Below are 27,403 nucleotides of genomic sequence, written 5' to 3' on the forward strand. Positions count from 1 at the left end.
AACAACAGCAGCAGGACCCAATGTATGTTGCAAAATAATGAAGTCTATATGGGAGGCGTACAACATAATTATGCAGAGCAGCACATTAGGCGGCATGCTAAAACTTGTTTTGAGAGCAAACATTACTCGTCTGGGCTATTACCCCCCCACATACTATAATGTGTTACTACAAAACAAATAAAAAGTGGTACAACAGGGGGGGGGGGGGAAGTATGTAAGAAAAGCATGGTTCAAGTGAGGGGAGAAATAAAAATAAATTAAAGGAACGTGTTAATCAGAGTGCAGCATCATGTCAGTTAAACTTTGTAATTGATCTGGTCAGTTAAATATCAGAGGGCGTAATCAGTTTCAGCTGCTTTGGTGTTAATGAAATTAACAACAGGTACACTAGAGCAACAATGACAACCCCCAAAAAGGAATGGTTTCACAGGTGGAGGCCCCTCACATTTTTCCCCACTAGTTTTGGTTAGGGTCACTATCATTATTGGTGGCATGATGCGAAACCTGGACCTTCGTCCCTACAGAGGTTGCACAGGTAGTCCAGGATGGGACATCTATATGTCCCAGAAGGTTCACTGTGTCTCCCAGTAAAGCCTCAAACATGGAAGAGATTCCAGTAGACAGATTGTTAATCAAGGAGAGCTGGACAGGAACATGGGTCCATAACTCATCGGCAGGACTGATATCTGGTCTTTTGTGCAAGGAGGAACAAGATGAGTACTTTGAGCTACAAAATGACCTCCAACAAAACACTGGTGTGAAAGTCTCTGACCAAACAATCAGAGGGACAGTAATGGTCTGATGAGGCGAATCCATTTGAAGCATGTACAGCCTAGGCAACAACACCCTGACTTCCATTAGTTATCGAGGATGAAATTGTCAGACCCTATGCTGGCGCAGTGGTTCCTGGGTTCCTCCTAGTGCACAACAAAACCAAGCCTTACATGTTGAGTCAGTGGGCACCTCCTGGAGGATAAAGGACCCCGTCCTCACCTGACTCTAATTCAGTAGAGCACCTCTGGGATATGTTTCGGTCCATCAATGCTATCAACTGGCAACTTAGAGTATCCAGGGGCTCTGGCCCAGATGTGGGAGACCAGGACACAGTTTGATAAAGAGCGTGCATACAAGCATGTGGAGATCCTGCAAATGACTCTACCAGTTTGTAATTCTGCAATAGTAATTTCAGCAAAATGGACTGGCTTCATATTCTTCCACTTTGATTTTTGGGGTGTCTTTGAGTTCAGCCGTCTGCAGGTTGGTAATTTTAATTTCCATCAAATGATGATTTGTTTTCAAAGTGTTTATTTAATTGTTTTGAGCAGTGCACATTACTTTAGTCGGCAGTGGTACAAAGACAAATTACAAAATAACAGATTAGATTCACTTTAAAGTTTATTAAGATATAAAGCAGACACATTAAATTTACCAAGTGTCCACTAATACGTCAGCTCTCAATAACAAAACAATCCACAGCAATGTAGTTTGATATCAACTCAAGACTCAAATACAGCAAAAGGTTAACAGTAGGGAGGGAAAAAAAACCCTAAATAACAAAAACGTTCAAAATGCTCAGTTCCCTAAAAAACATGCATGCCCATCCTGCTATGGTTTACAGATGTCAAATGAGCAAAACAAATTTAGTTCCAAGATCAAAACAGTAAGATTTAAAAGCCTTGCTGCAAACCAATGCACCACCATACATGTCTGCAAACCACGCTGCTAACAACTTCTGCTTTTATTTGAACTCTGTAAAGTCTAACAAGCAGTTTGTGTGTTTTCTTAAAGACTGTGCATTAAACTAATTAAGATTTTATATATAAAGGACAAGCAACACAATAAGAGTTAAGAGGCAGATAATCATTTCCATACCTTGCCAACTTCTAAGATGTGAAGAGAAAAACATTGATCCCTCAGTTTGGACATGTTGAGAATGTAGTGGTGTTTGGTCTCATTGACAGCTAATGAAAGCTTGTGGGCTTTGGACAGTACCAACAACTGTGTATTCATTCTTTAGCCCACCGGTTTCTCTTAAACACAGAGGAGTTATTGCTAATTAACAAAGTTTGACTCAACTGCTGGAGACCTGTGCCTTAAAGTGTAGGTTCACACAAGTAGATCAGTTATGTAGCAAAAGAGAAGGGTAAGAATAAACCGTCACCTTTGGTTTCTGAAGACAATACAATAACAGTAACAACAATAAAACTCATTCAAATACAATTTGAGATGGTTAAATTAAAAGGAAAATATCCTTTGACAATCAAGGGGTACAAATGGATCAAATTGTACGGTGCTGACAATAAAGTTTAAAGTTGGTCTGATTTTTCTTTTTATAGTGTCATAACAAAATACATAATGGCATAAAGAAAAATGCAGGCACACATGGAAATATCTCGACTTGGCTGAACCAAAACATGTTTAAATCCTACCAGTTAGACTCCCACATCCAAATTAACTGCAGTTATGCCTAAAGGTAAAAATAAGGCAGTTGAAATTTTGCATAGCTGATATCTGCAGTACAGAACGCATTTTGCCGTAATCAAGCCTTACACCCTGGAGACCCCACAGTTTTATTCTGAAACTGGTTAGGATACAAAATAACCACAAGCCCATATCCATTAAATTCACCTACTGAATAACTTTGTCCAGTTGATTTCCCTTTCTGAAGAATAGACACTTGATACTAGACAAGAGTACATTTGAGCTGGTGGAATAAAAATGAGGCAGTGGAGGAATATATTGGGTCAAACAGACAAGCGGTCTATGGAAAGATAGAAGAAATATGCTAAAAGCTTTTCTCTTTGATAGAGTGACATGCTCAATCTATAGAAAAACTCATTGGTCAAAATCCTTTGTTATTTTTAAACAATAAATGTGTGGGGTTGGAGGTCAGGGGTCTAGATGCTATCCATAGCTTTGAATTCACTCAAAGCCTGCACAGGGTTCACGTGCTTCCTTTGAGAAGATCTCTTGACTCTGTTGGTCTGGCCATCATCCTGCTTCTCTCTTTTCACCAGAGGCTTCTTCTCAGGAGCTTTCATCTTCCAGGAAACAGCGGGCATATTGAGTGCCTCCATGCCCTTGTTCTTCTGGTACTTGGTAGACGCCACATACGACGCCTTGACAGTGGACACCACGGCATTCATCAGGTTCTTTGCTGCTTGAATGAGTGACATGGCGCTGTCCAACTGATACGGTGGAGGAGATGTTGGAGGGGGGGGGGGGGGGGAAAAAAAAAGAAAAAAAAAAAAAGAACAGGGTCAGCTTTGTAAAATGATAAAAGCAAAGGCTGATTAAATCGTCTTTAAGCTCATATCAAGTTAAAAATGAACTAGAGTTCAGACTAAAGCATTAACAACCAGTCCCTTGTCTGAAATACAAACACGTGTGACAAAATTTTGAATATGTAAAAAGGTCACACCAATTTAATCCCCACACTTAACAGCCCCAGAGACGCCACTCACACTTGACTCAAAGTAGTAGAAGGATATTCTCATTTCTGCCCAACAGAAAGGAGGAAGTAATTCATTATTCCCTGCACAGATATTTAAATGAATTTAACTGGCAAGTAAGTGGTTAATTAGTGCTTAAAGGACTTGTAATTTTTTTTTTTTATTGCAAAGTGCTATCTGAGGTAGTAAAAAGGTTAGGAAACATCAGGGCAACATTAGTCCTTTCCAGCACAGAGAAAGCCTCTAAATGCCGTTATGTGTTTATTCGATTAAAATTTAAAATTTAAGCTGCAACTTATAGTTCAGAGAATAAATCATTAAGTAATCACAACCAGCAGCCGGTGTCATTAAGCCTCTGTATTTTTAATTTATTTGGGCAACAACAGATAAAACTTTTAAAAGTAGCTGTGGGATTCTATTGATTTAAGAACTGTTGTAGAAATTAAAGGCATTCCTCTGAGATTTCACTATACACAAGTGCAGTTCTGTTTACATTGATTATCCCATGAAGCTGACAACAAAGCAGCTCAAGTTTCCTGAAACCTGCACAGTTTGCACCACTACTCAGTCTCTTCATTCTTCTCAATTACTGCCACTTTGCCCACATTTGAAGCTGCATCACTGTCACCAAGTTTTACCAGCCTGCAATCTTCAAAACAAAAATCCGATCTCAAACTCAAACTCAGTTCAACACTCGTTTCAGCCTGATCCGATGTGAGGTTGAAAGATAATGAAAACTGGAATATACAACTTAAAGTGCTTGAGGATAAAATGAAAAGGCTAAACTTACCCCAGAGACAACCAGCTCTCCTCCCAGGTTCTGAACTTCGGCCTTGACTTTACTGCAGATGTTAAGCTGGTGGCAATACAAGGCAATGCGCTGCAGGTAGGCGTGCAGGTCCTGCTTACAGCTGGAGTCAGGACACTATGAGACAAAGACACACACACACACACACACACACACACACACACACCCTTGTTATGCACAGCTTTCTATCAATATTACCTGTTTGCATGTAGCTGCTAATCAGTTAAGTCACTTGCTGGCACTGTTAAATTTACTATGAATGCAATTATGTTCAGCTTTATCAGGATGAGATAGTAGCATGTCTGTGAAGGTTCTCAGTCATCCAGGTCATCGTAGTCTAAGGAGCTTGGAAAGAAAAGCGTCTGGACTTCTTTGAGTTGCTTGAAGACGTTTCACCTCTCATTCGAGTCCAGACGTTTTTCTTTCCAAGCTCCTTAGAATAAGATAGTAGCAGTGTGACAGGTAAGGTAGACATGCACAAAATCAAAGTGCTCTGAGCAAAAATGAAAAACACACGCCCACAAACTGGTAGATAACTCATTTTCACAAGGTTAAATATGATCAAGTCACACAGAATGCAAATTCTAGTAGGAGGCAAACATTGCTGTCAGTCAATTAGTGTTGATATGAATGTTGTGTGAAGTCTTTTTTTTTTTACTGAAAGTGTAAACCCAAGCACAGTTCATTGATTGTTTTCAAAATGCCTTTAGTAATTTGAATTCTTAGAAGAAAAGAGTTTGAAAACACCTTCATGCCAACAACTTAAGCAATGACCTTGGGCGTGAAAGTGCAAATAAACTTCTCAGGGCTGGAAAAGCACTCAAACAGGCTTCGGTAAATACAGTCTAATCAGTGAGTGAGCATGTAATAGTGCAGAGAAACCTTAAAATGCGCAGTTAAGCAATTTGGAGACCATAGGTTCATGTAGGTTTAAAAAAAAAAAAAAAAGTCGTACTTTTGCTCCCAAGGCCTATCAAAAGCCAACCAGAAGCACATAAAAAAAAAGAATACACTGAAGCATTAAAGTTAAACGCTATTTCGAAGTGAAGAGCTTCAAAAACTGTATTCTGTTTAGCATTGGCAACCTTTTTGAATTATAGCATCGTAATTACACTTGGGCTCTACCTGGTTTGCTAAACAAGCCCCCTGCTACCAGAGTAATTAGGCCACAGTACTCTTAGCTGCTCATCAAGTGAAGGATCTAAGCAGTCTGATGGGGCTCCGATGCTTTACATCAGATCATTACAGTGACTTGAGTCACAGCTAGCATGTCAGCGACAATCAGACTGGCTATGCTATACGATCAAAGGCTGGCAATTGTCAACATCACCTATCAAACACAAAATATCTATGAAAATATTTGGGATGACCATGTCTGTGAAAAATGTCAGAGGGAGGAGTCCTTTGGTCCTGTTAATTTTGAGTGCACAGAAAAGGTGAAATGGAGATAATTGGGGCCGATCTTTTAATTGATAAAAGCTCTCTGGGACAGAGCTTGTGAGGTCAGTGCTAAAGAACACGAGTGTAAATGAGTGCTTGCTTGTCTTGGGATAAACAAGAAACACTGTATATAAGCATGCAAATGACACAGTGGGGCATAGGGGTATCTCCCACTTGGCTATAATGGCTTTTACTCCTCTTCAAGTGCGTCAACCTAACCAAAGGCAACAAAACCCCCGTTTTCGTTTCTGTATCAAAGGAGGGAGGAAGAGGAAACATAAGTAGGATCCTGATTTTTGGACACTTCAAACAGACTAGGACTTATGATGCGTCTAATCCTGCTGAGCGCATCAGTATCCCTAGTGGGAGAACGGAGTGCACGGCTGAGTATAGTGCACTCACTCCCAGCCATACAGCCATGCATGCATGAATTTAAACACCATCCCACCCAGTACAACTGTACTCATTCATACGTGATGGGTCACCACAGCAGAATAGAACATACAACCAACGCATACTTTAACTACTCAAATAGACCTCATCTACATATAGGACACAAACATCCTAAAGCATCTACAATTACAATTTATTGACAGTTCTTTAGATATTCCATGTACATTTTAATAACAACATTCCTGTTTCCTGTATTATCACCATCTACTGCTGACTAATAGGACAGGCTAAGCAGAGAGGACAAATTAAGTGTTGACATTCTATTAAAAACTGTATGGAAAAAGAGATGATGATCATTGTACAGCAGAGGACTAATACAAGGCTGTGAGACCACAGAAAATGGTAGAAAGAGGAAGGTTTAAAAAAAAAAAAGAAAGAAAGAAGAAGAAGCAAAGGGAAAAAAAGAAAAATAAGTAGGAGAAAAGACAGGGATGAAGAGTGAGCCAGAGGGGGAACAGAGTGGAGGAGTAAATAAGAAGTAGAAATCCAACTGGGGAAAGGAAGGTAGACGAAAGGATTCAACTGTAGTTGGGAGGGGCATTTAAGTCAGAGAGAAACGGAGAGAGAGAGAGATGCAAACGCAAAGACCTGGGATGAGGCTGAATGCAGCAGCCATGCTAATGAAGGCTTGGGGAAGTATTCAGATGGCTGGAAGCAGGGCACTGAAAGCATCACTTGTGCTCATACTCAGCTCAGCTGCTGGCTTCACTTAGCACTCAGGAAACTCTGCAACGCTGCTCTGACTGTGACATGTGAATACATAAGTTGCAAAAAGAAGAGACAAGAGCACCTTGAATTGTTTGGGTGCTGCAAATGGAAATAGAAGTGCGATAAATGCAGGTGGCAAAACTAAGGTAGCTCAATAACTACCCGCACTGTTACGTCAACGCTTCCCTAAAACCAGGTGGATCAAAGGGCAACATATCTCTGCTTTTAGACTTTATGCTATAAATAATTAATACTTCAGGTGTAGTTTTACAACCTAAATGTTATTGCATCTGCAGGCTGTGCAAGCACTTTCCCTCGGTAGTCAAGTTAATAATCTAGCCTGTTATTGAAACGGTTCACTCAACAAAATCTGCTCTTGCGTGAGTTTTTAACTATTAGAACACACCACTGCCTATTTTTGTCTTGTTTGTGTGCTGCTCTAAAATTGCATACAAGCCTTTTTATGTAACCTTTATGGCAAGGATCTTGCAAAACTTTAGAATTATAAAAAAAAACTTAAGGATTTTTATGTACCACTCACTGGATGTAGTGGATTAATGTTATTCTTAGGAGATTTAGTGATTCAGGTTAGTAAGACAATGTAATGTTGGGAATGAGTGTATATTATCTGGTGTTTGGGAACAAACTTATAAGCTGTGGGTAGTCATTTGTCAAATTGAGCTGCGCAAAAGCCATCTTGTACATGATCATATTGGAATTTGTATTTTAATTTACTAGTGAATAAACTGAAATTAAAAACAGTTGTTTAATAGGACAGTCAACTTTGCCTTGCCAGCTACTGTGGAGAGATGGCAAATCAAGAATAGGTGCACTAGAGACAATTCTGGTTATCTTTTCAGAACAAACTAGAAGGACAAATCTTTTCAAAAGCAGCCAGCAGTACAGGCAGAAATGTCAAAGATTCTAGTGTAGTTTTGCCTCCCCTTCACTTCTTGAAGTACCTTTTAAAGAAAAAGAAAGGTGAAACAATGGATGACATGGGGACAATGGGTACCAGATCAGTATTCTAGTTTGCTAATTGAATCTCTTCAGTAACAATGCCTTACAAGACTTTTAGTGTACTACACATTTATGTGGGTCTGAAAAGAGTGGGTAGCTCTTTCTTTCCTTTGCATCAAAGCTGTAGCTCTAGAGAAGCTCACATCACAATCCAATCAAAAGCAAAATGTATTTCTTTCCAATCCACTGCACACAAAAAACAGGAAATGTGGCAATAAGAATGACAGTGCAGGATGCTGAACAAAGCTCTCTCTGTTACTCAACACAAAGCACACAATCTATGATTTAAATAATGATCGGATGGTGAGGTCCCATCATTGGCGAGTGCTATTCAGTTCTATTATACAGAGCAGAGGCAGAGCCACAGAGCTGCCACCGCCCAGCGCTGACCTTTCCGGACGCATCACCCAGAGGAAATGCCAATTTCCAATATTTACTCACGGTGCGGCATTCTAATGTGTCTGCCAGCAACCTGTTGGGGCGAGCCATGCAACAATGGGACCCAAGAAGCGTTTTCTGTTATGTTTGCTTTTCAGTCATGAGAAAATCTAGTCTCCACTGTCCTCAGGCAATTGAGTGTTTTCTCTTACTGTATTTATTGGAGGGACCTGTTGCTCTAGTCTCTAAATTTGGACTGCTTCCTGAAGTCTTTCTTCCAGTTATCTTGTTTACTCAAAAAGACCCATTTATACATTCATTTAGATATGACTTAGTTGTAAGTGCAATTAGAAAGTTAAACAAGAAAAAAAAACTGTACTGATAAAGCATCTTTCAACCCTATAAAAAAATAAAAATAAAATAAAATAAAAAAAAAAAAAAAAAAAAAAAAAAAAAAAAAAATACAATAAAACACCAATAGGTAATTTGTTCTCCAACAGTTGAAAGGCAGGCTTAAACACTCAAACATTTATTCAAGTGAGTTTGACAGTCTGGTGTTGTGGATGCATTTTAATAGCTTCAATGGGGAAAAAATAAATAATACAATACAGAACCTTGCCTGTTGGTATGCTTGTCTATAAAGAATTACTGCTCAGATATACTGGAGACAAAGGTTAAGTCTGTCCAGGCCAAATTCAGTTAGCTTTTTAAGTCAGAATAACAAGCTTTGCTGCAAACTGTTTTATTGCACCTACCAGTTTCTATATACTTTTAAATTTCATATTACCAATTAGGCCAAACTTTTGCATACAAGTGTAAAAGATGGTAAATGGGGCCTGTATTTGTATAAGCGCTTTGTACTTAGTCCATAAGGGACCCCAAAGCGCTTTACACAATCCAGTCACCCAACCCACCCCACCCCCCACCCACCACACCCAACCCCCACACACACCACAACACACACACACATTCACACACACACACACACACACTGGTGATGGCAAGCTACATTGTAGCAACAGCCACCCTGTGGCGCACTGACAGAGGCGAGCAACTACTCCTGGGTGGAGGAGGAAAAAAAAAAAGACCAAGTCTCTGTCTGGTAGAAGCTTCTGGATAATTAACTATGCCTAACATAACAAAGGACCTTCAGGACAACCAGCCGCTGGGCACCTTTATCTGCGATTACACCTCAAAACTGCCACAGGGGTTGCAAGAAGAGATGAAAGAGATAGAATGTGCTTATAGCCACGGGAAAACAACAAAAAAAGGGGGGAAAAAGATTCATGGCAAACTCTTCTGGAGATACAGGAAACAAAGCGCTGAAAAGACCATTCTGTTTTCTTTAGGCGAGAACTGAAGTACGAGATATGGCTAAGCACTGACGGGAAGTGATCAATTTCCAGCTATAGTCTGTGTAGACATCTCAAGATAACGCAACAATATAAACAATGCTTAGTATATGATATGGGGTTTAAAACTTACCAAAACAGCAGCAAAATGTACAATAGTGAAAAAATGGGATGGCTTCAAAAGCATACAAACTGAAAAACCTCAGCAGTAAGAAATTCAAAGCAGCTTTACTTGTGGATAAAAACTAGATGGATTAAAACTTCCCAGGACTCTAAAGTAACCATTTAGGTCTCGCAACCATACAACCATAAACGTGCCATGTAAGACAAAGATGAGATATGCATTTTCCCATTGGTATGCCTGACTTGTTGTGACACAATACACTACAGGTTTCACCAACCTTATAAACAACACATTTGCATAACATTGCACCAATGAAAAACAATGGGCTGTGAGATCAGTTTCATGATCATTAATATCCAATTGTCATGACCATTGATCAACAACCACTGATCAAAGTTCATTTGTCAGTGCTGCTAGTTTCAGTCATTATGTTTATAAGGCTGGGAAACGTGCAGTCAGCTGACTGAAGAAGTCACTTGGATGAGTGATGAAACGTTTCTCCCACTGAAAACGCTACGTCCAGATGAACAGAATCAACTTTTTGGGATTTAATTACCTGGATAATTGAGCACTAGGGATGGGCATTGATAAGATTTTCATGATTCAGATTCCATTTTCGATTCTGTTTAACGATTTGATTCTCTTTCAATTCTTTTTAAAAAAGGAGAACACTATGGTCGAATAGTTTAGAACTTTGTTTTATATCTTCTCTTTGAACAAGATAGAAATTTAGGAGTAACATGGCCTTAAACCCAACAGTGAGATCTTAAGAGATCCAGCCTATGGCTCTTCAATGGGGTGTCACAGGGTCCCCAGGAAAAAAAACTGTAAGTGTAAAATAATAAAATAAATATTCTTCTGTAGCAATAACAAAGTATAACATAAATTATTCTGTAGCAATTACACAAGAATATCCAGTAATGCCCCTGCCTACAATTAAACACATTCACTTACCGAAAATTGGGGGCATCTGCTGTGGTAAATGGGTGCAAGCCTTTGACCACAAACTTAGTCACTGCTCGGTGACATTCGTCTATCCTGGCCTGAAAGGAGACGCTACCGGTAGACTGCAGCGAGAACTGCCAGCATCTGAGCCAGCCAGACTCTCTGTCTCTCTCATCATGGTCACCTAAATGCAGCGCACAGTCATGGCAGGTTTTGTAATAAGGCAGATTGCATTAACGGGAGAGGACGTGCAAACGTTACCGCTGCTGCTGGGTTGAGATTCACGAGTCCGGAGCAGAATTAAAAACACGACATTCATTTAAGGTTATGGTGTGTTTTGTGAGCAAATGCTTTTGCATATTCGTAGTGTTTCCTCCCTTAAATGAAATATCTACTTTGCAAGTATTGCAAGTTGCCCTGCTGTCATCCGTTCTCGTAAAGTATAATCAAACTTTTGAGCGTTTGAGCTGCCATGTTTACTGCCAGGTAAATGACGCTCCGCAACGTGGTGACGTCATTCGGGGCGACTGGAATCGATAAGGGAATCATTTGCAAAAAATGGCAAACAATTCCAAGGAATTGAAACAGTGGTTCTCAACAAGAAACGTTTTCGATACCCATCCCTATTGAGCACGTATCAAGATAAATGAACACCATGAAAAACAAGTTAAAACACTGGACTCCATCAGTATACTGGTGGTGTATTATCCTGCAGCCCTGCATCTTCTTTGTAAGACCTCTGATCAAGTGGATATTCCTTTGCTTTCTGTTCACAGAAATCTTTCCAGTAAAGGTTAATTGTAATGCCCATTCTTTACTTTACCAAGCTAGTGCTGATTCTATTACTAATGAGGGTCAAGAATAAATCTTCCATGGGCAACCAACAGTTCATTTTAAACTATGTGATGATAGCTACATTTCTTAACTGCAGCTGCTAAAAAGAAGCTCCGTATTTGGTTTGGGCTGATTCAATTACACTGGCACTTGGGAATGTTAATGTGACATTGAAGCAGACAGGAGAACATCAAGCTGGGAGCACACCAGGAAGAGGAAAAAAAACAAACAACCCCCCCCCCCCCCCCCCCAAAAAAAAAAAAAAAAAAAAAAAAAAAAAAAAAATACCTGTCGAGGTAACCACAGGGACCAATTAAAAGGTCCTCATCAATTTTTAATGTTCACACTTCACCTGTCAGTCAGGCATTTTACTGTCGGACTTGTAAGCAAAACTGATAACTTAGCACGGCCAGAGAGAGTCATGTTAAAACACTTACATTTAACGTTGACGCTCTAAAGCAAATAGTTTCTGGCTCTGAATTCACAATAGGTGTGAATTCAAGTGTGAATGGTTGACCGTTTTTTCCTGTGTCGGCCATGCAACCTGTCCTCGATGTACCCCACCTCTTGCCCTATGGTAGCTGGGGGAGCAACCCTGGGAACTCTGAAATGGACAAGTGCAACATATGGATGGATGAAAATAATAAAATGCAACTGAATGGGAGCTGATGGTGCTTGGTTAGAAAAAAAGAAATCCAAAAAAGAAATCTTCATTTGGTGGTTGAGTTGAGAATTTGTGGGCTCTCTGGGCGACTTTCCTTCTTCTCTGCAGTAGGTAATTTATAACCCTGCCTGAGTACAGTGTCTAGGACCGGAGCCTGGATCAGACTGTGACCAGCGACAGAGCCAGTGGATCACCATAAATCTTTACTGATTGAATGCAAATTGGAAAAGTACATTATGTATGTCAGTAAACATCAGGAGAATAAAGCTTGCGCAACAAATGCACACAGCATGTGCATGCCTATTCTCCAAATATGTAAGCCTTATTTTATGTGCTCGTGTTTGCATGTGTACATGCAAGTGTTGGTAAGAAGGCAAGCAGCTGCAATTTATAGGCTACATAGTGGCTAACACATTTGCATTATAAATCTCAATTACATAGCATTATTTGCTTACTGGCCCCTCAGATGTAATTCTCATAAGGTGCCCTGCAGAGGAGGGTCATAAATTCTTAATAAACTGCAGTGCAGACCTTTGTACAGCAATGACCTAAATCCTGCAGCTCATCTCTGCACTACACTCATTTCTTTAAATTTTAATAAGGCTCCATTACACATATTTAACAGTTTCTCAAAAACCCCAAACTAGACCATGTCCACCTGCACAGTTCTTTTGAACACAGCACTCGTGTACCAAGCATATCATGACACAGTTGTACAAGGAAGAAATGTGGGGTGAGATGCTGTGCTATCAGTCTGGGACCATCTGCCAATGTGTTTTATATGAGGAGCAAACCCTCACAGGCCCTGCAGGCCAGAGGCACAGAGCGCAAGTGATTAATATGCCTAGGTTAATGAGCAGTCCCAGCTTTGCCTTTGCTTCTCAGACTCTGTCAGTCTATGTGCATCCTGGTAGTGATTCACTTAACCACTGCTGATGGAGTATGCAGACCATCCTATAGCGCACTGCCTTTGCTGCAAGTGGGCCTGTGGCATCTCCTGCTTTGTTAAAGATATGGCCCTAAAAATAAACAGCCTGCGTAAATAAATTTTTAAAAACGGCCACCTGGCAATTATGCTGCTAATTAAAAGGCGAAGCACTCTTAATAGATTCATCTCTCAGGAGAGACATACTTCACTCAACGCAAATGCAATGCCCCCTTTTTCTCTCTTCCCCATCTCCATCATTCCCCTCGTCTCTACCCCATGTCCATCCCTGGGAGCCTTGGCTGATGTGTTATGGGAGAGTGTCGCCTGATCTGCGAGTGTTTTGGTCTCTGCTGAGAGAGAAAGGCTAAGAGGGACAGCTGGATGGGTTCAGAGGCTGAAGGGGTCCTCACTCTTGGCAAAGACTTCTGTTTCAACAGCCAAAGCTCTTCATTTATTCATACTTTGAGTGCCTCCAATCCCAAAATCCTCTCATAGTGCGTACACATAACCAAAACACACACACAGAAAAGAAAGAAACAAGTACCTACAATGAGTTTAGTACATAAATGCAAAATAGGTACCTGAATCTATTACATCCACACACACAAACTGCCAAATGGAGAAGCATGTCAGTCAACAGACATGCTTGCATGCAGGCATGCACACACAGATATGCACACTCACACCTGCACAGTTACCCATCTGTTTTCTTTGGGGGATAGCGCTGTTTTCATTAAAGTGAATAAGCATCTTTAAAAGCAGCACTGAGGCATATAAAAGTCACTTTCCAGAGCTTATTCCCTATTCAGATGATTCAAATGCAATTAGGTCAGTACAGGTAGCACTGTTACTTTTTGATAGACGTGGGGTTGTAATATTAAGGATCTGAGGCCATCTTAAATAAAACATCAGATATGCAGGGTATTAGGAGGCCAGCAGCTCATTATGTCAGACTATGGGGGGTGGAATCTGCTTAAAGCTGAATGCAGATGTTTCTGCTACAAGAAGGGATAACCACGACCTCTCCCTGTGCAGGGAATATGGAAAGGATACTTGAAAAACCTCTTCCCATTTGAATCAGAGGGGAAATAAAGGTTACAGGAATTGGCAGTTCGCCACTTAAAGTACATGTATAGTAAGTAATTAGAAACTGATAAATCGCAAAATAAGCTTGTAAACTTATTGCCCTGAAGTATTTAATTTAAACTCTAAAAGAAACAAACAGGCTTCTACCTTTTGCAGCATTTCACCTATATTATCAGCTGTAAAAGAACTGTTAAAGTTTTGATAAAACTCGTTGGCTTCGACATCTAAAATGAGTGAGTGCCTTTCTGAGTGACTGTGTTCTTGAATACAAGTTGAAAAAACCCACAGCTATTATAGTCAAACCACAAAGAGCAAGTGATGTATTTAAGGGAGAAAGCCTCAAACTGACAACTGTGTCTTGCTAAAAACATAACTAAACTCTTCCATGATTTCACACCAAAATGTATACATGTTGGAGAGAAAAAGGTAAGCCCCAGCGTTAGAGACGGCACATGAATAAATTGGGGGATAAATCATGTAACATGTCTCCCTGTGGAGCGCTACAGTGCAAGTATTTAAGTGAAATATGAGGCCATGGATAATTGAATGCGTGTTTCCTGATGTCAAGGACCATAGTCACTGGGCCAGGGAATAGATGTGAACAAGTGATGGAAGTGGGAGGGGGGAGATGGAAGAATGAGGGTTTAACACTGAAAGAAATGGTAAATACTGGTAAGGATTGCATCACAGTCACACAACACTTTGCAGTTAATGTCTGAAAGGACCCCACAGCGCAAGCCTGTTTCTTTGATTTGCTTCTAAATAGACAAAAGAACAAATAAAAGAAAGAAGTATGGGGGGAGGGGAAAAAAAAAAAGTAATTCATGTAGTGGATGTTTTCTGTTTTTGTCTGTTAAAGTTTTGTCAAAGGAAAAAAAAAAAAAAAGCTTTGCAAATTCAGGTAATGAAAACCTTGACAGTACACCACCATGTAACTTGAAACACGAATTGTTATGTACTACTGTTATTTATTTTTTTGAACAAAACAAAAAACAACTTTAGAAGACCTGATCACAGGGTGCCAAAGGAACTCTTCGGGGAGGGGTTTGCATTGCCAAATGTTGTAATGCACAGAAAGATGTGGTGATATGAATGAATAGGACTTTAGAGAAACTAAACAAGAGTATTCCAATGCCAGCAGGCAGACCTTTACCATTTTCAATTAAAATTGTGTGTGTTTGTCTTTAAATGATGAACATCTAATCTAATTTGTAGCATTAGACAAACTAATCAAAATGTTAATAATTTTCCATGTAGTCTGAAACATGTGCCACTGATCTGAGATTGGTCCCATTTTACATTATGTATGAGTTAAAATGTTCTGAAACAGAACAAAATCTTTTATGTTACTACCTTACGAAGCTAAACATACTCTGATGTTAAGAATGAAGCTGTAGTCTACAGATTAATATTAACTTACATGGTCAGCGATGGTGCGGCCCAGCTTGTCCATTCTTGATCCTGCCTCAGCAATTTTCTTGGCGGCGCTAATGACATCAGACGTATTCTTCAGCGGCCCTTTTCCCCTGAGGAGAAGACGTGGAAAGATCAGTGACTGTTTTTGATCTATTGCAAGCTCATTCAATATGGAGGAGCAGCTGTTTGTTTTAGAGACCTCTTTTTCGGTCAGAAGCAAGAATGTATCGTGAACCGGGAACACCTCAGGGAAACGGCACCAAATTCAAAGTGCACGCTGGTACACACATGTCCATACACATAAAACACTCTGGCATCATGCTGTTCTGTCAGGGATGAGAATGTGTTATAGTCCTTTAAAGTCAGAGGTTAGACTTTAAGTTTATTCTCAAAGAACTGGACTATAACACTGCACCATCAAACTCTTGTAGCACCTACATGACTTCTTATAAGATAGAGTTTTCAAATCATTTTTCCTTTGTGTTCAGTCTAATAAAACGCATATTAGCTTGAAAAAAGATATGCATAAAATTTACTGATGAACTGACAACACTTTGTTTCTCCACAAACTGCTTGGAAATAAACTGTCTAGAGGCGATTATATAGCACCACATGCCTTCTATCACAACAGAAAATATAAGAAAAATCTACTTAGAAACTTTTAAGCAACTTTGAAGTGTTTATCACAGTGCTAAGACACAGGACAAAGGTTGATAACACACGGGCAAGAGACTTTTTGGATAAAGATTGCGCAATAGTGCAATAAGTTAAATATTTTTAGGTTGCCGAGGTAGTTCTGTGCTTCTGGTCCCTTGGCTCCATACTTGGTACGGTAAGCTGCCACTGTTCGTCTCTAGTTGCTGGAAGACTTTCTCATCTTCACTTCTAGAGAAGTGTAACAGTTTTTAATAAACAAATAATTGTGTTACCCTGTTAAATTAATCTCCATTTATATTACACATGGACGCAACTGATTACATTTGCTGCAACACTCCCACATTGTTGTTTTATTATTTGCCATTGCACGCCTTAACGTAATGATAACTTGAAGACAGCTAATGTGGCTATCGGACAAAGTACTTTAGACTACTCCCTTATTTCCCAAGGGAATGTCACACTGGATGGACAAGCATACTTGATTTGGCAGACTTCACACCGGATACCATTCCTGATGCAACCCTCCCATTTATCCGAGCCTGGCACTAGCACTAAAAGGACACTAGCCTGTGAGCCCCTGAGGTTGGGTTTGTTTATATTGGGTAATTCTTAAGCCAGGTTGATAACTTTTTAATATTGCTCAAATGGAAACTTTACATGGCAGTGCTGCATGCAGGCGGGCAGACAAACCCTGGAAGAAGTCAGTAAAGTTGTCAACATACTACTGAATGAGTCTTAAATCCAATTTATTTGTTTTTGCACAATCAATTAGTATCCAAGTTTTTCTTTCACACACCAACTTCTCTCTCTTTTTCCCCATCCAAGTTGGAGACAAAGAAGGCAGGAAGAGAAGGCAAGAGAATTGAAAGCAGCAAAATTGGAATCCAATTCAATTTAAGGGCTTTGGTCATTGCCACAGTATTACACATCCATTTCTGACCCGTCCTGAGCCAAACAAAGCCCATCCCAGCACAGGTCAATCCAGCCCTGACCTGACCCACTGTAAAGCTTATCAGCCATTTGCCACTTTTCTGCCCCCCCAAGGGACTCTGGGACACAGTTGGCAAGAGGCACAAATTGGATTCAAAGCTTCTCTCTTCAGGCTAAAAAAATGAGCCATCCAACCCAGAACAGATGGAATTTTGTGTTCTGTTCTCTTGCTTCCTCTTCCCTCTCCTCTCATCTCATCTCCAACCCTTCCCTTCTCATGCTCTCCCTCTGCTGCTCTGATGTAAAGCAAGCCAGAGTCCTAGTGGAAAAGGCCACGCGTCAGTGCACATACTGGAAGCTCCCTGGGGACAAGTCAACCCCTGGAGATGGAGCTAACGGTGCTGTGACGATATTTAGAAAAAGATTTGTAGGTTGGTAATATAATACAGAAGTTTGCCCCCAAAAAACACATTAGAATACATAAACATGGTAATCATTTTTATACTGCGAATATATACCTATGATGTCCTCCTTAAAAAAAAATTGTTTAAAGCAAAAGAATTAAAGCATCATTTTCCATATCTGTCCACACAGCTGTCCGTGTGTCAATGTGAAGCATCCCACATCAAAAGACTGTGACAGGTGGCTTTCAAATATGTTGCATGTTCCCAAGCTATACACATATGCCTTATTCATGAGAGCTGCCATACAGCCATAAGCGATGCAGAGTCAACAAGGATCTCAGTCACTCTCTGCAGATTTGTCAGGAGGGAGGTCTGGATCAATTACCTCATACAGCATTAACCTTGGCAGTGCTTTGTGCCAGCTCAAGGTTGTGGGGGCAATAATTTGGACGCGGGCTGAATTAGCCAACTACTGACCTTCCATGTGCTACCACTGCATGTGAGAGTGAAGGCATAATGTGAAGACATTTATTCTGCCTGACAAATGACCATGCGTGTTCCCTCAGTCGACCAACCCGCGCGCACACATACACGGACGCATGTGAGACAAGCGTACACAGAGTCAATTCCAAACTCCCTGACAGTGCCAAATAAGAAAAGCCACAATGCTAAGTTATGGGATTAAATGAACAACTTCCACACAGTTACTGTGTGGACTGTTAAAACTATCTGTAAAGCATCATTTTCAATTTATTTCAAATGGCAGTAACATAGCAGAGAGGATATAATGTGCTAATTGGAAGAAGTATGACTTATATGTATAAATTCAATTCAAATATTCAAAGGATAAATAAAGAAATTGCATATAAGGTCAGCAGCTCATCACATTGATGAAGGTGCCTCATTTTCTATCTAATAGAGCACAGCATTTCTCTTTTATTACTCACATAAAAATAGTCCATGAGTTACCATTCACTGAAGTTTAACTGGGTTAATAAATTGACTTTGTGATTTCATTTTGCAAACTGTAAGAGAGGTGAAAGGCTACAAACAAAGCAACTCATCAAATGTTCACTCACATTCATACTGCCATTTCAGTATTTAAGTACTGACTGAAATTCTCAAAGATTTATTAGTCATGCTTATTTTTATTATAGCTTTGTCAATATTTGGCTGAAAACGTATAACTAAAATATTTTCGAATGATAAAATGCATTTGTTAGATAAATAATGAAAGCTGAAGTAGGCATGTGGCTGTCCGAGTTCACTAAAAAGCACTGATTTTAGTCCAGGATGAGCAGTATCATCTGCATGTCATGTAAAAGATTTTCTCTTAATCCTCTGCATGAATAAGTAGTACTGCAAGCAAACATGACTGCTTCCTATTTAACCCTGGTCAGATTGCTGGTTATGTCAGTATTTCAAATCCTCTACAGCTTTCCAGCAATTCACTTTTTTTGGCCAAGGAGACGGGATCTTTGACCCATTCAGAAGATTAAGATAGAGAGGCAGCATTTCATCATCATTACGGAGGTGACTCAGAGTTAGACACACAACGTCCTCTGAGTAATTTGCTTGAAAATTTAAAAAGGCACAGCCATACAAATATAGTCAGACGCAAATACAGGCAGCCAGTCAAAATGTCCACTTGTGCATGCCAACATACAAATGCACTTACACTGTAAGCTAGAAGGTAATGTAGAGATGGTGATGTTGGTGAACCATAATCAGTAATCCCTTTGGACAAGCCCCCACTGTGTACTTGGCAAGGGTCACGATTTACACTTTTCTATCATCAGCGGGTGAGAGAAAAAGCCAGTATCACATCCTTTGTGAATTTTCAAGGTCCTGAACTTACTTGTGTATCCAACAATGAAACAACAATAAAGAAAGCCGTCACATGCAGCACTGAGAACTTAATCACTGAATTTGTTGTTTATGGTTTGATGCGTTTTGATGTGAAGTGAAAGCCAACAAATCTGTTAGCAAATGGCAAAGACCAGGATGAAGTGAAAAGGAGCCAAATTTCTAATGAGGCCTTTGGAGGGTACTGGCTGCTACTTCTGTACAAAGGTGTGTATGTCGCTGCAGAGTCAGAGCCAAGAGTGGCGAGATCTCTTATGTCAACAGGTTCACTAAAACAGACTTGATGAAAATTTCAGGATAAGGCCATGTTTAACTACATTTGCTACTATCTGTCCACAAGACTATCTGGGCTCAACACACTAAGGTCAATCTTTTCTCATTTTGCTGCTGATACAGAGTTTGCACATAGAAGTTTAGCAAATTTAGGCACTATTCACCATCTATAGCATAAAAACGAATGTCCCAAATGTGCACAAAAAAGACCGTGTACAGGTAAAAAAAACCCAAAAAAACCCAAAACACTGGGAATCTACTACTTACTTCAAGCTCACTTCCACTTCCAAGTAGTTTGCATGTTGACAAAAAATGCTGATTTAGACAGTAATTACAAGTGGCTGACCAGCTTATAACATTATTAAATCATGACATTTAACATGTCTTTATTTTACTTTCCTTAGACCCATAGCTCAAATGTAGTCTCTCTTTTTTGGTGTAAAATGTCTCACCTGTCCCTGCTGAGCTCTTCACCTCTTGAACCATTTACCAAGAGTGAATACAGCCACTTTAGAGCAGCTCTGTGGATGGCGAATCCCCATTTCCAGAGCTTTATTCATGTACCAGGAGAGAGGGAGATCTGACACACTGCTTATGGCTGTGCATATTAAGATTAAAGGAGGACTGAAAAATAATCAAGCACAAAATCCTACCAACAGTGCTGCTCAAGGAAAAGGGCACTGATGCATGAATGGTACTGCTAAACTAGGTGCACAGCATTGTGCAGATATGGGCAAATGTTGGGAAAACAAATGTAGGCTTACTGGCTGATTGTATTTGACACAGGCTTAAGTTAAATATGCAATCTGACTTGGAAGGCATTTTGCCTGAAGTGCACAACAACAGAATATTAATGCGAGCAAGAGGGAAGTTGACATGCAGCACGTATTTTGTCCCCGTGCAAGTACATGAAAGTAATTACCAATCAAAGGTATTCTTTAAAGCAGTCCACTAACACTAACCTGGTGAAGTCTGTCATCTCCATCATGATCATGCACATCTGCTTGGCCAACACAATGATGTCATTGCCACTGTCGTCCCACTTGGATACCTCTGCATCCAGCTTGCTCTTCTCTTCCTGGAAGCTGGCCACCTGCTCAGCAATCTTTGCCTTCTGCTCCTGGGGCAACTGAGCCATGATAGCCTGAAGGAGGATTTATGAAAAGCATGGATGGTTAGCAAACTAGACCCAAACATACTGTTGCTGATACCATGAACATAAGTTTGGCAGCCATAATCCATGAGTGAGTCTTGTTTGAAACCACGCCTGAGAATATCAAGGCAGCAAGATATCCTACACAACTGTGTGACCCTTTATTTAGAATTTAAACACATGCATAATTGTTCACTATTTGGTGTGTAACTTGCTTTTCAGCAGTGTGCCTGAATAACGGTTGCCTGAAGTATCCTCTGAATAAATAAGTAAATAATGTTGTTCTCTCATCCCCAAAATTCAAAGCTGGGTTCAAAATTATGTTCAGAGCAAGTGAGTCATATGTAACATATCTTGGAAAAATATGAACTCACCACCTCTGGCCACTGAAGACCAGTATAAGGGGAGTTATTTACAACTACTTTATTCACGTTAAGATGTATTTATCACCATATTTATCCATCCTTTTGGACTGGAGAGTAAGAGGGCAGCTTCCAAAAAAAGGCAATCAGACATCAGCCATTCAGTGAATGAGCCTGTCAGGCCAAAGTAGGCAGACACTTAAGAGCAGGAAATCCAATATCATCACACAAGTGTTCATTCTATTGCTGATAAATGGGACCCTCTCTCTAGAGGCACATAAGCTTCAAAAGAGCTGTTTATGCAGTGCACAGATGGAAAGACTGTACCTAACAAAATAGATCATCTTTGGCGATTTAAAAACAACAACAACAAAAACACTTGAAATGTACCGATGGAGCCATGAGGGATTTTTGAGATCAAGACATGTACAATCTCTCTATATTCTTAAAATATAAAGTTACAAGTAAGTTTAACCTTAAATTTAACAAATTTGGTGTGTAGTACAAATACTGTAGAACTGCAGTTCTGTCCTATCCAAGTGAATGTTGTATTGAAGTAATCTCATGACAAAAAGAACACACAAAGCTGGTGTCCAGAGGCACAAAAGATTGGATTCGCAGTGTGTTACACCACGCAGGGAAAACAAAATAACTAGCTGCTCAGTCTTTTTGGGTAGTTCACAGAGTGCAGACTGCTCAGTCAACAAAAATTCACTGGTTCCGTCTGTGACATGGTATCTAAGAGCCAGATGGCATGGATGACTGAAGGAAAGCAAACTGGAGGACGTAATTCACACGAAGTCAGTACTTTAAAGTTGACTTATTATCGTCATTTCTTAAAAATTTAAAATTTATTCCAACTCATCTGCATACATGTGTTGTTGCTGAGCTTTATATTTGTCTGCTTTTATTACATTTCCAATCTATGCTTAAAGGTGAGTGAAGAATGTCTCTTGTTGCCATGAATACTGTTAAAAAAGGTCATTTGCAGTGAAAAACCTCTATTTTTAAAACAGCTAAAATGAGTGAGCAAAAGATTATTCTGGAGTCACCAACTGTCTTCGGGTAATTAATATAGCCTATAAACAGGTTTACGTGTGCACAAGAGCTTGCATGACTCAGAATAAAATAAAAAAAAAAGCTGCTTGGCTACTATGACACTTTTCTTCAATAACATTTTAATGATAGATTAATGGGGCCAAATATTAAGAAAAATATCTTAAAGATGCCAGTTTCCTTAAAACTCATGTAAAGTTTTGATCCTCCAGCATTGCTCTGTATCGATAGAACAGCTCATCTTTTAGCATTGGCCAAAAAGAGTCCTACTTATCTATAGCCATGCATTCTTTGAGAAACAGAAAGTAAGTAAAAGCATAACAGGTCCATTTTAAGTTGAATATAAGCTATTGAGAAGACAAGCCATCATCACCAAGTACGTGGGTGAAGTGTTTGAAAAATAAACAATGGCTGGGACAGCATTAATATTAGAATACTGTTAAAAAAAGACTAAATATTTCCTGCAAATATAGAAAGACTAATGTATTGGTTCTACTTTTCTCATCTTCAAATTTCATTAGAGATATGAAATTGCTCTTCAAATAAACTATTCCAATTGATGTTATTGCACCAGTCAAGTGATATTTGTCTCAAGTATATTTTTAAACCTACCATATATATATATATATATATATAAAAAAAAAATAAAAATAAAAATTATAGAGTTGGATGACAATATTCAACTGTGATACTGAAATATGCAGTATCAGAGCTAATATTTAACCATGTAAAAATACAGTTAAGCCGCACACTGAAGCAACCCATTTTCTCATAGGAAAATACATTTTTGAGATGTGTTTCTCTCTGGGATATTTCACAATTTTTCCCAAAGTATTGTTGCAATTTGATGACCCTTCGTTTTAGAGGAAGAGGAGTAAATACAGAATCAGAACCTCTGAACAACATACCCGTGCACTTTGGCCAGCAATAAGCTGGTCATCCTCTGTCTGCACACTGGTCCTGCTGCGAACATCAAAGTCTTCAGTCTCAAAGTCAGAGTCATCCAATTCCTCTGGAGTCTGTAACAGGACAACAGAGCATGAGAAGATGTCAAAAGAAAGACAAACATCCCAAAAAAAAAAAGTCCAGGAGAAGGGGAGAAAAGAAAAATGGGAGATGAAGTGGAATAAGGTAAGAAAAAGCTGTTTGTACATAAGTGGGGAACATAAAATAATATTGGCATACTACAGCATTGTGAACACTATTAAATAGCAAAACTGCTTACCATCTATGAGAAATGCCTTAGTGCTGCCAGACAGGGCAGCATGAGATAAATGTCTACCCTCTCCACAGCTTGGTAGAGAAACTGTAAACTCCAAATGAATTTGTAAATCAAGTGTAATGTGCTGCCTGTGCATCTTGAGAGGGAAAATGAAGGTATGAGCTGGTACGAAACATATTGGGAGCAAAACACTTTAGAGGCCCATCTGTCGCTATCTGCAGAAAGGCGAGTGAGGCATGAATTGTGTTTTTCCAGAATTTTGCCACTTCATCTCAGATCCTTTACCTCTTGCCCTGAATGCAAAACAAGCCACAGGGAACAATTTGCCATATTATTAATATATAAAATGAACTTTATCTTTGCCGGTTATGCTTCAGGCAAGATACAATATTAAGTGATAGGCAAAAGTTAGTTGATATGTAGGAACAGGGGAGATGATGTGGACAGATAAAGGGACATTAGGATGCAGACACCCTGGCTTGTGCTTATCCGGCTTTCTCACTACCTCCTTTCTGTAATGAAAAAATAGTTGAAAGTCTCTGAACAATCTTACTCTGCTTTAGGGAATGTAGAGATGTTCTTGTACTCAAGGGAATATGGGTATGGTTTCAGATACAAAAACTATAGTGACTCATCGGCATCGCTTTCAACTCAGACAATGCTGTTCAGTGGGGCAGAGATATCACCTGCTGCGGCCTGTGCAACAGATAACCTGTGAACGTGGGAGGCTCAGAAATCATAACTCATGGTGGGCACCCAGTGGGAAACTACTGTGAGAAGTGACAACAATAGCCTGCAGTCTAAAAAAAGACAACATATTGAAAACCTGCTGTCAAGGTAAATGAAGTTAAAACCCACTTTTTCCACATTGTGGGAAAATATGTTAATCAGGTTTTTAGGTGATAATTCTCTGTATTTCTACCGTGTCTGAAAGCTGCAATTATCCATGTCACCTGTAACGCCTTCATGACGCATACATGTACAGATGATATCTGAAATGCAATAATTACAAGTGTACAGGGCAAGAGGTGAAATTATAGCATTATGACAGAGCTGGAAAACAGACATAACCTTAACCAGAATTTTTTTCCCTCCTGTTGTAAATATGAATGAGACAGTTCAACACTGAAATAACCCCAGTTTTATTCTTTTTGTGACATTCTGCTCATAGCCTCTGTGGGTCGAGACAATTTTTTCTTCTTTTAGGACAGAGGCAGCAAAATCACCTTGGGCTGTGATGCACCGCACAAATCATACGGTAACAGCTGCCCTCTGTATCTAACTGTCAGTGGCTCGCTGACTTCGAGACCGTTTCATGTCTAGGAGGCATATTCTCTGATGTCACTGGAGGTTGGGAGAGGGGTCTGTCTGCCTGTCAAATATTCAAGGGACATCTAACAGACTGTCTGTGCACTACTTATAGAGGTTAAAGATGAGTCTATCTTAAGCAGCCCCAACCACACTCTTGTCTGTTTTGATTTAAGACTAGGGCCTTGCATGTGGGGATTTTTAGAAAGACAGCAAGAGGGTGGGTTTGTACATGTGAGTGGACATGCCCTGAAGAGAAGCCGTCTCGTGGCCATCTCAGCGCAGCTGTTAGGAGGATTTCATATTTCTTTGGACTCAGAATTGAACGTGCCCACAGAAAAACCCTTGAATGACAGTTTAGCCTGCAATTGAATCAGTCTAGATCAATGCTTTTGATACGCCTTTAATCTTATTATAACAAACAGTAATTAAGTCTAAGATTAAAGAGTGTGCTGTGTAGATGCTGCTTGAAATAACATAAATGCAGAGATAACACTAATCCATTTTTTTCCTTTGCATTCTCTAGAAAGTGGTGGGTGAAGGTTCAATCTCATCAGTCTCTCCAGCTGGCACTTAAAGGCAGAATAAAGCTAACAGATACATTATGAGCAAAGCTGCTTAATAAGTCCCATTAACAGTCACACACGCCAAATTACACCTGCCCACAAATCTACCAGGTAGTGTTCAGCCCAAACCATAAGCCCAATGTTCACCGCTGGGTCTGAAACAAAAAGGGTAAGAAGAGTGGAGCTAGGGCAGATGGAAATTAGTCTTAAAATATAGTTCTTTGGCCTGCAATTCAATTAAGGAAAGCCAATTAAACCCTCCATCTTAAATCATACACTTATTAAAATGCAAAAGCAGGATAATGTTCCTCTTTTCATTTGTTATTGCTTTTTTTGTTTGTGGTTGAGCAGGATTATTAATAAGAGTTAAGGACCACTGTCAAAACAAAATGTGCTCTCAAGGCTAGTGTTTTCGATTAAAAAAAAGTGTTGAAAATAATAGAAGACAGCAACCAGCACTTTGTATCTTAGTGTGATAAATACATCATTTGGTACTGTTAAACATGACAAGTGGTTTAAAGAAATTTGCTCCCTACTGAGAAATCAAATTTGGCAGTTTCAGGTACTTTAGCTACAGGGGGTAATATGTTGAAAGACAAAAAAAAAAAAAAAAAAAAAAAAACAACTTTCCCCCAGAATCTTATTTCCTACAGGCTGTGTGGGTTTCCCCCCTTCACTTTTCTTTATTTTAGAGGAAATATGGATTGAGTCCATTTGTGATTGAATGCCCAAACTGTTCTTAGTGATCCTATGATGAAACGTTTTACCCTGATGGAAATGTTTTCTTCATCCATGGGACACAAGTAAAAGGCATTATGCCACAGACAACTAAACCCATTGTTATCCGAAATTGCAAGTCTGGTCAATTAGGTTGGCCACTGCCTGAGACAAGTTAATCATAGGTTCCCAAGACTGCATGTGTACAGGTTCTCACAATTCTAGATAAAAAGCTAATCTGGATATTACTACTCATGTGGCAACAATAGAGCAACTCCAAGCATATGACTTCTGTTCAAAAGCTGTTAAAAACCACATCAAAAATCCTCCGTCAGAACTCTCACTGTCACAATTTGAAAGAGAAAAATAGATGACAATATGAAGCCTTACTTTGCATTAGAAATAATAAATTCGATTTAAAAAAGAAAAAGAAAGAAAAAACATGCAAACAAAAACAAAACTGTGCAACTCACTCTGATCATGAGGACAGCCTTACGGATGTCACGAATGCCATCATACACCAGGCGCGATGCATCAATGAATTCGTTCTCATCCACAGGCTGTGAGGGGTTTGCACTCAAGGCTTCCACTGCAGACTCCACTTGCTCTGTAAACCGTGGCATGACTACAGGAAGCAGAGATGAAGTTGATCAGTTCCTTTATCAATCTGATGTGGCTTTTCCTGACAGCTGTATGTTGAAATAATTGTGTCGGCAGTGTAAACCGTACACAACTCACTAACATGTAAGCCTCATTTCTACCGTTTCTGTACTGTCAGAAACAAATAATAAAGCAGCTGTATTGATGCTGAAAACCTCTGTAGGTCTTTTTTTCCTACAGTAAAAACTGATCAGATAGCGTTCCATAAGCAGAACTGACAATGTTGTTAGATACACTTCTGTAAATATTTATCCTTATATCAGAGTAATTTACCTTGGGCCTATTTTTCATTTTACATCCATCACATTTCTCTCAGTGTAACTTGGGTTATGAAGCTACTTGACACATACTGTTAGTCTAGTAAGGAAATTACATTAATCGACTTATCAGTATCAATCGCCCCAGTGATAATATTGAACAATAGTTCTGGTCTGATGTTGAATTAAAATTAAATGCAAACGAAGATAGTGGTGTCAGAATTCATAATTACAAAGTGTTATATTAAACCTAATGAAATTTGCACTGGTGTCTACTCAATGCCTTAAATGAATGCACAGAATGCTCTGGAGGACTCACCAGGACATATGCATAGACACCACTTAAAGCACTGCATTAAGAGAG

The 27,403-nt window shown here is 39.5% G+C and overlaps 1 protein-coding gene across 1 annotated transcript in view; it reads right to left on the reverse strand.

Annotated features, from left to right (window-relative positions):
• Nucleotides 1–1,377: 1,377 nt before the first annotated feature.
• Nucleotides 1,378–27,403, reverse strand: part of ctnna1 (catenin (cadherin-associated protein), alpha 1) — a 77,765-nt gene continuing 51,739 nt past the window's right edge. The window contains exons 13-18 of the mRNA XM_042218433.1: nt 26,596–26,747; nt 23,218–23,328; nt 20,701–20,882; nt 15,613–15,718; nt 4,243–4,377; nt 1,378–3,188 (exon numbers count right to left, since the gene is read on the reverse strand). Of these exons, the coding sequence (XP_042074367.1) occupies nt 2,898–3,188; nt 4,243–4,377; nt 15,613–15,718; nt 20,701–20,882; nt 23,218–23,328; nt 26,596–26,747 (977 nt within the window). The 3' untranslated portion in view covers nt 1,378–2,897. The remainder of the gene's footprint in view (nt 3,189–4,242; nt 4,378–15,612; nt 15,719–20,700; nt 20,883–23,217; nt 23,329–26,595; nt 26,748–27,403) is intronic.

Source organism: Haplochromis burtoni, unplaced genomic scaffold (assembly GCF_018398535.1).
Source record: "Haplochromis burtoni strain Fernald_Lab_line unplaced genomic scaffold, NCSU_Asbu1 Contig_19, whole genome shotgun sequence".
NCBI lineage: Eukaryota > Metazoa > Chordata > Actinopteri > Cichliformes > Cichlidae > Haplochromis > Haplochromis burtoni.